Source organism: Seriola dumerili, unplaced genomic scaffold (assembly GCF_002260705.1).
Source record: "Seriola dumerili isolate Sdu_G_001 unplaced genomic scaffold, Sdu_1.0 BDQW01000068.1, whole genome shotgun sequence".
Lineage (NCBI taxonomy): Eukaryota > Metazoa > Chordata > Actinopteri > Carangiformes > Carangidae > Seriola > Seriola dumerili.
Window position 1 is genome coordinate 4,644,913 of NW_019174323.1, and position 14,191 is coordinate 4,659,103.

General features: G+C 40.8%; 1 protein-coding gene across 1 annotated transcript; it reads right to left on the reverse strand.

Annotated features, from left to right (window-relative positions):
* Positions 1-3,574: 3,574 nt before the first annotated feature.
* On the reverse strand, positions 3,575-9,327 carry tekt3 (tektin 3). Its single transcript, XM_022743445.1, has 7 exons — positions 8,758-9,327; positions 8,023-8,106; positions 7,849-7,919; positions 7,549-7,692; positions 6,284-6,506; positions 4,872-5,026; positions 3,575-3,879 (listed from the first exon to the last, which is right to left on the reverse strand). The coding sequence occupies exons 1-7, from the start codon at positions 9,325-9,327 to the stop codon at positions 3,663-3,665; spliced, it is 1,464 nt and encodes a 487-aa protein (XP_022599166.1). The 3' UTR covers positions 3,575-3,662.
* Positions 9,328-14,191: the final 4,864 nt, after the last annotated feature.

Sequence of the window (14,191 nt, forward strand, 5' to 3'; positions counted from 1 at the left end):
ATTGCTATTGCTACAAATCTATGATCGTGGCAAAATAGCTCATTACATTTTTACATTTCTTTTCCATTTATGCTCAGCTAAAACTGTAATTGGATATTTTCTAGGTATCATGTAATGTTGATCTTGCAGTTCTACATTCCCACACTGTAGTATTTGATGCATTTCATATCATAAAATTTCATTTCCTTTTTTTCTTTTTTTAAACTTTGATGTTGAAGGTGGACATGGGGTTTGAAGAGGATTCAGTTTAATATTATTTGGCTTACTGGGTAGGCTATTAGACAAAAGTCCTAAATTGAATTGGCATAAAGAATGCACTGGATACATCACCTGTGCAGAGTATCCACTGAAAAAGAACAAAACAAAGTCTGACATAGTACAGCAAGGAAAAAAATGGTAAAATAGCACATTTTGTCATGTATGTAAGCTGCAATAATCATCATTATTTATATTAGCATTGAATGAAATCACTATATAATACATTAAATGTGAAATTAGTTAATTCCCAGTGATTAAACCCCTAAAATTATCACCAAATTTTGCAGCTCTACAAAGGCTTTTAGCCTCATTTAGCTCATTGTTTTAGTTTAACAGTTGGTCATTCAACATCACCAGAACCCTGTTTCCAGCAGCATGAGAAGGCTGCTTTCAAAAGAAACAAACAAATAAAAAAGCAAAAGTAAGGGTTGTTAAACCTACTGTGTGCTGTGCTCAATGACATAAAAATAACTTTAGCAACTAGCAGGAGAAGGGAGTGGAATAGCTAGCATGTGAGTCAGATTTTTCACTGATGTTGGTAGAAACAGAAAGGGCTGGCTGTAGGGTGATGATGTTGCTCTTTTTCAGCTGGATGTGTACGCAGGCCCTTTGCTAACACGTTAGCCATAACACTTTAATAACGCGATAACCTGTCACGGCTGTGTGTCTGTTTTAGATGTGCATCCTCTAGTGGTAAAAATGATAATAAATCAGCAATAATGCAATCAAGTAACCAGCAGATAAGCTTGTGCCTGTCTGCGAAGAAAGACTCAAAGTAAGACTCAATGTAATGAGGTAATCAGTGGTAATATATTGTACTTGGAGGGAAAAAATAGTCTCCATGACATCCAGCGCATTTCTTCTTCAGTGATGCATACTATGTCTAGGTTTGTAATTACAGCACGAGTAAAAAACCGTCAGTGACTGACATCAGTCTCAAGTGATCTGCAATCAGCTCTTTAGTATGGTATGATGGCATGTAAGAAACACAGAATAACATGGGGCACAGGGCATCTATAACAAGAGTGCATGTTAAAAATAAACTGCCAATATGTTTGGAGTGCGGGAAGAATTTCAGAGTACATTCCCCATATGCGGGGGTGGTAGAGGAGGTCAAATAGGAAGGCCTATTTGTGTTACATCCAGAAAGGGAACCATAACCTCAAATTAAACATGGGAGGGAGACAGAGAAACAGGGGTTCATTCCACTTAACTGAACTTTTCATGGGTACCTCCATTATGTATTTCTGAACCATAAATGTGGGAGTTGAAGGGGGAAAACAAAGGGGACAGATGAAGGGGAGAAAACCCCTCATCTCTGTGCTATCTGTCAGTATGTTTAATTACAAGTTGATGAGAGCAGGGAGTCTTTTGATGTAAGCTAGACAACACGGGGTCTTTCTTTGCGATACCAGGGCTCAGGAATGTGCCTGGGCACAGTAATATGAGGGCGCACACACACACACACACACACACACACACACACGTTTAACACGCACATACATGTAGGAAACCATGGCAGAGACCTCCTGCCATTGACTTGCTCCTGAGCATTGTAGTCAAACAAAAATGCTGTTTGCACAGCAGGGAAGGCAGAGAAGGCAGTTGTAAAACATCACACCTAAATCAAAGTGCAAGTTACACACATGCGTACACTGAGTGGTTTATGTTTATAGTCACTCCCTCCCTCCTTTCAGGAGCCTGGATAGTGAAACTACTTACATGAGAGATGTTGATGCTTTTACCTTCAGTTTTCAGCCACTAAAAGGATTTAGATGGAGCCAGTTTTCATGATAGAGTTGAGGTCAAACTTAGAGCTTAGATTCCACGTTGCATCTTTTGTCACATATCTCTGATTATCATGCCAGTCCAGACTAATGTCCGTCTCGAACTTCCATTCACTTTGTCTGCAGGTACTCACCCAAACTGAGACATACAGTATTTTGGTTTTATGGCATATACCCTCTACCCACTGGTGCTATAAAATAGCAAGGATTAGAAACATAAATTAACTGCAAGGAAAGAACAAAAGAGAATACAACTCTTGCTTTGTGTTATGATCAGTTCCTTCAGTTAGATAGTGCTGATCAATTTAATGAATGGAGACGTGGCAACTTGTGTATAGGCAATCAAAGTTTACATTCCTCAGTGAAGCCAAAGGTTATGCAAGAGGTGCAGTAGTGGAAGGGTTGGCCCAAGGAGTGTGATAGTGTTTACAGTATGTGTGTGCCTGTGTGTCAATAGTTTGTTCAGGCTCTGAAAGGTGTTGACTGAATAAATAAAATGAAATGAAACTGATATACTTCACATCGCTGGATGTACGGTATCGAGTCAGGGTTAACTCTTTCAGGCGCCATTTCTCCAGGTACTGGAGCATCAGGGTACAGAAGGGTGGAGGTAAAGGGGAAAAAAATAGTGAGGTGTGTGGGGTTTAGGACTTATAGGATGGGTGTGGGGTTTCATACATAACTTAGAAGTTGTTTGCCCAGCTCCTCCTCTGGGTGAGGTGATGAGTAATGGGCCACACCAGTCATTAAAAGAAGAATGGACATAAAACACAAAAGTCTTTCACATTCCATAATTCTGTGTGCACCAAACTAGCATATCTTAGAGAGTATATGCTCTCACATTGAGCACTCTATCTAAGGTGACATTCAGGTCACTTAACCTGACAGAGCTGAGTGAGTCTTCAGAGTGTCTTTGTTTCTGGCTGTGTTGTACAAACTAATCTCTGCTGTTTGTTTGGAGATTACTGTCACATGTGCTACCAAGACCACTGTTTGCGCCCTACTGGGCTGTGGCCTGTCGCCAGTGTATTGATAAGAACCCTGGCTTGGATAGATAGTCGCACCACATCATATTACTGATGTATATTGTGTTAAAAACAAGGGTTACATTATAAATCAAGGGTTTCAAGGTCAGAAACGTAGGGAAAATACATTTTTTGTGGATTCTATCACACAGCATATTAAGTCACTGTTTATTCACAGTTATGACCACGACTGTTGAGGTACCACTTCTTCAGAAATTTGAAATAGGTGTGCGGGTTGTATGTGCAGTACATATCAGTGATTATGTTTGATGTTTTACAAGACTTTTGTTATATAATTTTCAAAGCTTCCTGCATTTTTTCAAGGATAAAATGTTTGTAATTGGAGGCAAAATTAAAGCATTAGGAGACATTGAGTTGTGCCTGATCAATCACCATGGCAGTTGATTTTTTAACGACATCACAATGTGTTGTAAAAACATTACAGGTACAATACTTAAAATAAGGACAATCAGCCTATAAAGTTAAATCATTTTGTTTACAATCAAACCCACCCTCTAAATCACTCCAAAAAATTTTAAAAAGTCATTGTTGATTAAATTGGTCGTAAAGGTTCCCCTTTCTAAGACTTGACTTAGGTGTAGCCCACCAGACGGGGCATGCTGGGAAAACACTTGCGCATACTCATGCACTTCTCCTGGTCCAGGAAGAGTGAGTTGGCCTTGATGGACAGGTCGTGTTCCAGGGTCACTTTGGTCTTAACCAGATTCTGCAAAGTGTTCTCAGCCTCCATCAGTCTCTCCTGAAGCTTATGAATGGTGTCCTCGATCTCTCTCACCTCACTCACAAGTCTAAACAAGGAGGGAACAAGGAAGATTGGTTAAAATGCCTGAAAATGTATCTTGACACAAGTGACAAATGTTCCACTTTGCCACTGATCAATACGTTTCATTATGACAGCTTCACACTAAGTTTTACATCCATGAGTGAACAATTGAAAATGTACAGTGTCAAATAGTAAAAATAAAACAATCTCTATGAAAATTGGTAGTCTACGTGTTGGAGTAGGGTTGGTATAAAAGTGCATTGCTGCGTGTCACTGTGTAATTCCTGAAACTGCTACCAGATGTTGCCAAAGTAAGAACTTTGAAAATTCTAGATAGTGGCTTTAATCGAGCTAATATTATATACCTTTTCACCATTCACAGTAAATTTAAAAATGTCAAATTAGCTTAGATAGATTGTATTTTAGCAACAAGGAAGTTCTAAATGAAGTACAATTACATTATCATTAAATTTGGTATATGTAGCTGGTTAATTGCCCATTCGTTAGTGTGGATTGTTTAATTTCTGAGCCAGTGACACAAATGCTTGTTGAACAAGCAATTGATTTTACATAGCTATTCTCTTTGAAAATTCTGTTCTTGTCCCTCATGGCTACCTGTGTGTTTGTGTGGCTAATCATGCTAGCTAGCTAGATGGTACTATGAACACCTTACCCCCCCAGTTTTACCACACTCAGTGGTCACAAATGACCAAGTATCCAGAAGTCTTGTAATCTGGATTTTAAATGCACTAGTATCCATTCAAAATGTGCCAGTCAGTAGGAGGTGATTGCTTGCTTGGCCTGCGTTAATCCAGTTTGCAGCTATCGTGAGAGTATCTTCCAAACAACAGAGACAGACAGAGATTCCTCCATTTCTAGTTAGATTTAAATAAATCCTTCCCATCACTAAGATTGACAGTGGTAACTCTCTTGGCAAGTGTGATTCATTTTAAGAAATGTATTCATAGTAATAATAAATTTACATGCCATCTGGCAAAGCAATAATTGCAGAGCTACCTATGGTGTGGGTTGTCCCTGCAGAGCTCTATGTTTGGCCTGCGGGTCCTCTCCTCCAGCCTGGTTTGAGCCACTTTCAGTGGGCACTCTTTGTCTCTTAGAGCCTTCTTCAGAGACTCAATCAGCATCTCAGTCTGGAAAATCTCCTGCAGAGTCTGGATGAGAGGACAAGACAGATACAGAATAAATTTAACAATTCATTGTTAAATCATGTTGGCAGCAGCTGAGTGCCTGTTTCATGAAAATAGCAGGACATCTAATGTAGACGGTGGTAATTATAGTAAAGGAGGAAAGACTGACCAGGAAGGAGAAAAAAGTGACCATCTAAAAGGAAGTAACAGTAAAAAAGTGGCACACTGCAGGCTTCAAATCATATGAACACAGTGCTGCACAGTGGCCTGCTCTGTCCAGACCCATTTGATCTAATTCAATTCAAGCGAATCACCTCTCCTTACAACTGACAGTGACTGAGGTTAATTAAGGACTGTGTGCCTCATATCACAGCTACTGTCAGATACAGACAGATGGGTTAAAACACCCCATCTAACAGCTGATGTGGACTCAGACAGTAATAGTAGTAGTACCCTGGCAATTAACTTGAGAACAATGTGATCCAGTGTAGAATATCGCACAAGCAATGAAAGAGGCATCTACCACAATTCCTCTCTTTTGACGGTAATGTTTTACAGTAAACTTGCATGTCAGAAGACAAATGTCCCCTGCAGGCCATGTAGCAGACAATACAGATTTATGTGAAGTGCACTCTGTGCACAATCTCTGCATAATATGGTGCTGAATATAGTACAAGAAAAGAGAATGGTACAAACACATGATCTCTTCCTAATTAGTGGCAAATTTAGTTACCCAATGATGGAGGACAGTGAATGCATTTTGTCTTTATCCCTCACATAGAGCCATGTGATTGGTCCTTTGAAGCCACTTTTTTTCATTATCCAGGCTTTTTTCTTTATCATAAAACTTCATCTGACCAAGACAGAACTTTGATAGATAATTCAAAATAAAAAGAGCACCCAGAGAGCACAGACCTCTGCCAAGGCAAGTGTCAAAAAAGCATACACCAGACTTCAGAGAAAAAAAAAAAGGAAATTCATCGTAAAGGATCTGGATATACCCCCAAAATTTAGTGGGTTCTTCCCCATCCCTCCACCAGGTTTTGTGGAAATCGGTTCAGTACTTTTTGCATAATCCTGGTAACAATTAAACAAACAGACGTGGATGAAAACATAACCTCCTCAGTGAAGGTAAAAAAAAAACTGAAATCAAAAATACTGTCTGTTTTACCACATCAAAGTTTAGGTCACCAATATATAATTATAAATTATGCTCTTGGTACACAAACATGTATTATATTTTCGCTTTATGAAATGCAACCATATAGAAAAGATGATGACCTTAGCCAGGTGTGTCTGCAGGCTGTTCTTGGCATCTGCGGTCTCTGATACACGGTTGGTGAAGGCCACGTTGACATTGTTGAACTGGTTCCACATTTCATTAGATGTGGTGTTCAGCAAGATTTCTATCTCATCCCTGAGCTTGTGGGAGGAAGCTCGTTCGCTCTGGGAGTGCAAGATGTTGTCGTCCGTGAACTTGGACCACGAATCTGGCAGAGAGAGTCTAACAGACAGAAAAGAATGACTTACTTTGAACGTGCTGTATATGGGAAAGAGTTGGGCAAGATCATGGGTGGTCCGTTGGTCCACCGCTTTGGTCCCTATATGAACAAGTACGTTCATGGTTTTAGGATGAATCCTAATGACTTTGGTTATCCGCTGACTTCATCTCTGGCTCCATCAGCAGATCAAATGTTTTCCTTATCCTGTGTTTGAAATATCTCAACATGAACTAGATGGATTTATGGTTGTACCCGAATGACTTTGGAGTCCCCTTGACTTTTCCTGTACAGTTCCACCATCATGAGGTTCACGTTTGTGATTTTGAGTGAAAAGTCTCAGCTGTTGGGTGGATTGCCATGAAATTTGTTATATACACATTCATGTCCCTCTCAGAATGAATTGTAATAACTTTGGTGCTCTATTGCAATCTTACAGAGCCACCAGCATTACTAGACTCAGTTTTACTATGGTGTTTTTATGCTTCTGTGCTGGCGACAGACGGGGCCAGAGACTTTGTGTTTTCGGGTTGTACATCCACCTGTCCCATTCTTGTGACCATGATATGTCAATAATGCTTCATGGGAATTTCTTCAAATGTGGCACAACCATTTGCTTGGACTCAAGGATGAACTGATTAGATTTTGGTGGTCAAAGGTTAAGGACACAGTGACTTCGACAAAGGATGATTTTGGCTTTGTGAATGCAACATCTCAGGAACTCCTTAAGGGAATCCTGTCAAATTTGCCACACATGTCCACCTGGACTCAAGGATGAACTATTTAAATTTTGGTGTGATCTCACAAAACATGTTTTTGGCCTCTTGAAGCTGATATCTCAAGACCGCATACAACCCCAAGGCAGCAATTCTAGTTAAACATATTTGGCAGAGAAAATAGGGCAGTGGTTAACCAAAATGACTTTCAAAGGCTGTCTAACGTGTTATTGACAATTTAACTGAAGAGCCCAGTCCTATTCTAAGCTGGTTCAAACAAAGATGAGAAACTGTTAGCATTTAATATTTGATCACATAAAACTATACTCACGAAGGGTCTAGTCTTTCGATCCCTCTGTAATAGCCAATACCATCTGATGTGTTCCTCAGATGGTGACACCTGTCATCGATCCTCTGGGCTGTCACTTTGTCACTCATGTCTCTTTCCAGTTCATGCTGGGCTGCTCTGTTTGACCTTAGGATCCCCACAAAGAAATACAGAAACAAAAAAATAGATAAAATATTAAACATAAATATATCAAATGCATGTCAAACTTCACAGTTTTGGAAGTAACTATACAATAGGATCCTGCATGTAATAATATTTTATTAATTGATTTTTCAGACTCACGCCAGCTGTGCGATGGCTCGGTCCAGATATCGCCTCATCCTTTCTTGACATGACTTGATGACTTCCACTTCCTCGTTGAAACACAGGTAAATACAGATACAAACACCTTATTTATTTTATCAGGTTGGTATCAGAATTAACAAACATATACTCAAACTGCTGCTTCACTGTTACCTTTATGAGGTCTTTCTCTACGTCGTCATGTACCAGATCGATGGACATCCGCTTCTCTCTGTGGTACAAACACTCTTGAGACACCTATTGACAGAGTGATCATGACTAAAACAAGTTGAGGTGGTTGTATAATGAGCAGAATTTAAAGTCACTCAATATGCTGCATTTTTCTTTCCTCGTGACAAATAGGTGGGGTAGTAATTTGAGCAGAATGGAGCAGGGCATGTACTGCATAGTGCGATACATCAGCTGCATTCTTCAGCTTCAGTTACCTGGAGAAGTTTCTAATAAGGTCTTCTGCCACATGATCTTAGCCTAGAAAGGTGTCTGTGTCATCAGATCTCTGGCTACATTAAGTTGACCCTCTCTGGGTGAAACAAATGACCAGACATGCTCTAACGGGACACTGAGGAGATCTAATTAAGAGTCTGACCCAGAAAAAGCACAACTGCATTTTAATGTGCAGATACTGTTGCTACAACCAAACCACTGTTTCACCACAGATACTGTCACCCGGTGATATAATATGCATGAATGATAATATGAGTGCACTGAACTGAACAGAAGCCAGAGAGTTAGCCAGGGTGTTAAGATTTCAGGATGCAATTTGAAATGTAAATATTTCCTGCAAAACGTTCCAATAACAAACATCAAAATTCAGATATTACTTACCAGAAGAGGAGAAATTGAAGGTAACACACACACTCACTGAATTATATCCCTTCCTCTCCTCACCTGAAGGGGCCCCTCGGTCTCTGCCAAGGCTCTCTCCAGCCTCCTCTTGACCTCAGTGAGAGCTGCTATCTCAGTCACCATGTTGTCAGTCTCATGGGTCAGCTCAGACCTCCAGAAGACAATGTCGTTGAGCCGCTCGCCGATGTTCTTGCTGGTGCTCTCCTGAGTTCTCCTGGTCATCTGCTCTCTATCCTGCATCAGCCTCATGGTGTCTCTTCTCAGTCTCTCTGCGCTTTTCCGGGACGACTCAGACTCCCTGTAGTTGTTTTGGTTGGACTTGTACCAATCGTCTGGGGTGTAGCGGGTAGTCAGCGCCGTCCTGTTGGATGGGTAGAACATTGTCTTGGCTCTAACCAGGTCTAAATTCTCTCGCTGTAAGGAAGAAGGGGTTGGGACCGTGCTGCTGCTCTTGAAATAGCTGTTGGTCCTCCACAGGTTGGCACTGGGATTCATGGCCAAGGCAGGCTGGGTGTTGCGATAGCTGGATGCCATGGTGGAGATGGCAGGGAGGAAGTGGCTGGTTTTTGGCCGAGCATATGTGGCTGTCAGGGTGGATCCAATCAGCTCCATTGTTGACTCCCCTCAGAGTGCCACTGGTTTTAATGCAAAATGATTGTCACAACAGACTAAATATTTACATATCATGTAGAAGATACATACATATTAATATATTATTTTAATTTTACCAATCCAAAACATTCAGAAATTAAATCAAAGATTAATCAAGTACTCTAACAACACTAAAGTGACAAGAAAGCATTAAAACAGGAAAACAAAAGTCTTACCGAGCTTTTCCTTCAGTACACAGCGTCTTCCTGCAGGCTACCTCTCGGTTGTGTGTACCTGGAAATGAGCTCAAGAACGCACTAAAGGTATACTGACATGCATAATAGATGGACAAGTTTGCAAGTCATTCATTCAGCCAGCCAATGGTGGTGCACAGTCCTGGGCTGCCGGAGCTGGCCTGTCCAAGATTTCTGTTGACACAGAAGCAGTTGCCATAGGTTACTGCAACACTCTGCCTGGGATTTTCAAATTAATGGTGAGCAGGTGCTTTTACTTTGTTCAAGGAAATGTAGTGGGATTGCAAAATGTCACTATTGTCCAAACAAGATTTTTGTCTTTGTACTTTTTCAATAATTGGATTTCTGTGCTACAGATCCTTGGCACGGTAACCCACCATAGACCGTAAATTTTTTTACATAACCACCATGGACTTGATGCTGCATTGTTCCTGGCCTCCACTTTCCTTCCTAATAACTTTATCTTCTTGATTAAATGTCAAAGTGATGCAAAGGTGAACCCTATGGAAACGAACTGATTAGATTTGTTTGCCAGCATTATAAAATAAAGTTGTTGTTTTTTTTTTTTGGTAGTTAGGTTTTCATTTTAAAGAGGTCATTTACCTTCAAATATCTCGTTAGAAGGGGAGCAATCTGAGCTTTGTCCAGTTGGCCGCCGAGCAGCATCAGATAGCTGTCACCCAGAGAACCTAGCTGTCTGTATGGATTACAGTCACCTTTTTAATGATTCATGCCACAGGAAGAGTCCACACAAACCCCTGTAGCACAGAATAATAATCTGTGTTGTGTTACCTAGCTTTAGAAATGAGGATCATTTACACTAATCTGTTCTGAAGGGGTGAGGCTAGACAGATGATAGCCTGGTTTCCACTACAGAGACAAGCAAAGCTGTAGCCAGGAGTTACTCAGCTGGTTTATCATCATCACAGAACTTTAACCAGAACAAAATACACATATGTGATTGTTCTGGGTTTTGCCAACATCGCTTATTTCTTATTTAACCTATCAGTTTAAATTGGTTGGTGCATATATGTTCATTATATAATGTTGTCAATATTTTTGGAGCGTTACTTTGCAGTGCTGTGGTTGTGACAGGTGAGGAGAGCTTTATGTGATGATAAACACTGATACAACAGCAGTGTTCTAGTTACATCAGCCCCATTACATGGAAATCTTTAGCAACCTTCATACAAGTGTTACCACCAGAGCTGGAAGAAGTATTCAGCTCCTTAGCTTGAGTAAAGTAGCAAAACCACAATCAAGATGTTTTCTGTTACAATTAAGCATCCTGCATTCCTCCATATTTCACTTCAAGGTCCAGCTGCTGTTTTTTGACCCGATATACTGAGATGTTTGAGGTGCCTTGACAGACATAGTCAAGATGAGAGTTTAAATTATAATATGTTCCAAAAAGAGCCAAAAATGTCAAATATTTTGGGGGTAAAAATGAATGACTAAAAAAAATTAAGAAATAAAATCTACAAACAATATATTGACCATTATTAATTAAAAAAAAAAATGTTTAACTTAAAAGACAAAAAAAAACAGCAGATGGCCAGATATTCCCCAAACTTTAAGTGTAAGATGACACAAATTGAAGCAAAGCATCAATAAAATAGCAATTACATCAAAAATCTATTAACCTGACCGTCAAAAATACATAAAATTACCACATGTAAAACATTTTTGTATTAGAATTTCTATTTCTCTCCTTTCATTTTATTTCTTTAGTGAGCCAATACTCAATCTACAATATCAGCCTGCTGATTTATTGATGGACTGTTCTATCCACTTGCATGTCATGTAATCTTACGCTCACTATTGATGGCTGTGTGATTGGCTGTATGTTCCTTGCCTTGAAATCTCCTCTGCGTCCACTATTTGACAGGCTAGCGCTCTGTGGCAGCTTCAAAGAGGCCGTGCTGGGCACTGCCCTGCAGCTCGTGGTGAGGCTACTATTGTCATAAACATGGAGGTTTGGATTTAGAATGGAATGACGTGTCATTGCTCCACCCCTGCGGCCTGCAGCATCACTTAACATGGCCAGGTTGGAGAAGGCCACCCCACATGCTTCTGCTGCCCTGACCTCAGCCACTATAAATACGCCCCAGAAAAGCATGAAAAGCCTGCCCTCGTACGAAATTCCTCCCCCATGGATAGAGCTGCGAGGGTCCACTGGAAAAGTGCTTCCTTGTCAACCTCCCTCAGAATGTGAGGGAAAGGTTAGAGGGGTCTATATATATATATATATATATATATATATATATACACTCCTGCATTGTGGCCCTTGAGAGTATGTTGTGAATTACTGCATAGTGGAAATATCTGAGGGAGCAAACATGCTGTCCACTCCACTTAGAGCATAGTGACACTGAACTGAAGGGTGCAATGCTCATACAGCAGGAATGAAAACTCAATAAATAAGAACTTTTTAATTAAATGTTGGCCTGACATGCATGGTTAAAAAAAAAAAAAAGAAAAAAGGTTTCCATATGTATGTGGTATCGTAGCCACTTTAGCAGTTAAGCTTCATAGTTTGGGGATGAAAAGTGAACCGAGCAGGAAAGGAAAAGTGTCATAATTTCTAGATGTTTATGTCATGTGGTCTGGCAGACAGGTTGACTGCCCTTTGACTTTTCTCATTTTCTCATCACATTTGGACAGAGGAGACAAAAAGAAATGATGCACTGGATCTCCAGTCAGTGCTGTCAGCTTACCGCACACAGAGGCTTGGATTTCATTGATTAGTAAATGAGAAAGGACTTTGGACTTTTCTCTGGCTTGAACGCTGGGAGACACAAGCGGTGCCTGACATCAGTTTTAATCAGGGGCGCAGGTAGCAATGCCCTCTTCAAATATGACAATACTGTAATTGTGCAGACTGCAGCCTCTTTCTCGGGCATCTGTGACACCCACAAAACCCCCTCAGTATTAAGACAAGCCAAATATAAACACAAGAATTCTTCCCTTATAATGAATCGGCCAGACATCATCAACCAGAGGCTCAGTGAGGAACGCCTCCTTTAAATTATGGTGAAAAATACTACCTTTCCTCCAAAACAAACACTTCCCCATTGGTCTCATTTGCAGCATCAACATCTGGTGTGTAACATTAGCGAACACGTTACAACCCAGGAATAACTGCACTTTCTCACTGAGGAAAAAGCACATAACCTGATGATGGCCTTAACTAACCTGTCAACAGTTCTGTCACACCCACTCCACTATACATACACATGCACGCGCACACATACACATACACACACACACACACACACACACACACACACACACACAGTCCCACACTCCCTAAGGCCTTGACACATCCTTCACTTTTCACCGTTGACCTCAAGCTTATCGGGTAAGAATAGAAAAGAGGCAGGGGTCAGGAGTGTTTTCTAAACATTTCCACCCAGTGGAAACAAGTCCTTGTCTATTCCCTTTTGGGACCCTGGTGTTTTCACTTCTTCTCCACACATCCCTTTCGATGTCAACCTGGCAAGCATCCTGCAGTCTGGTCCCACCACAGTTTCCTCTTTTTAAAACCTCACTTTCAGTCGCCCTACTCCTGACTGTATAGTTTAATGGATTAGTATACAGGGACAGCACTGTAATGGCATCAGTTTCCTCTCGTGAATTGTGGATGGAGCGGCCTTTGAGGAGGGTGGCCACACCTGGAGAGGAACACAGGAGAGGAAATGAACCATTAAATCTGATGACAGTATTAGAGATCCCCCGCTGAGATAATGGTGGGTCCAGATGGGAAAATCACAGGAGCCTCCCGGGCTCATCTCAGGTCATCAGTAGTCATTTGAGATGGGTGGGTGTGTTGCCTCACTGTTTACTCTTGTAGCCATGGTACACTATGCATCTATCCTTTACCTATTGTGAGTTAGTCATCCAGCTTGTCACTGAGGCCTGCTTTTTTTTCCCCCAGTGATAACAAGTGAGCGTGGTGTTTATTGAACTTGACCATGTGGGCTGATAACATCTGACTTTTCTGAGCATTTTCCTTGCAGGGGTGGAGCAAAAATGCACCAGAGATACGACGACTGTAGAGACAAAGTAGGACCTGTCTGCTGTTATTGACGCTGCAATTTAATCTTGTACAAAAACAATTGAAGATTGGATTCTGAAAGCCAGTTAGGCAGCATTTTCCAGTCTCATAAAGGGCCTCGGATTGATTTGCCGTGTCAGTGTTAGTGGCATAATGACATCATTTTCAGATGCACAAATTTAAAAATGGACATTAGCGTGAATTGGTTTCCAGTTAATGTGATGATTTTTTGAGTGTGTTGTGGTAGTTAGTGGTTAAACTGTTCAGCCATAGTGCAATGAGGTGTTTTTGTTTTTTGTTTTTGTTGTTGTTTTTGTGCGTATGTCTGTATGATCTGAACACTATCCAACATCCTGGCCCTGTCTGTCACACTCGCATGTAAATCTTTAAAAATGGGTCACAAATAATTATTTTCATTCTTTGTAAAGGGTTGTGTTTCCTTTTAAACAACTGGACACGGTAGAGGTGTGGAGAGGCAGCTGAAAGAGCGTCCTGTTGGCTGTGGCATAAAAAGGGAGTAGATGGAGCTGGAAGCCAGGAGGAGAGTGGCAGCGAGCTGGCCACACTGCTGACC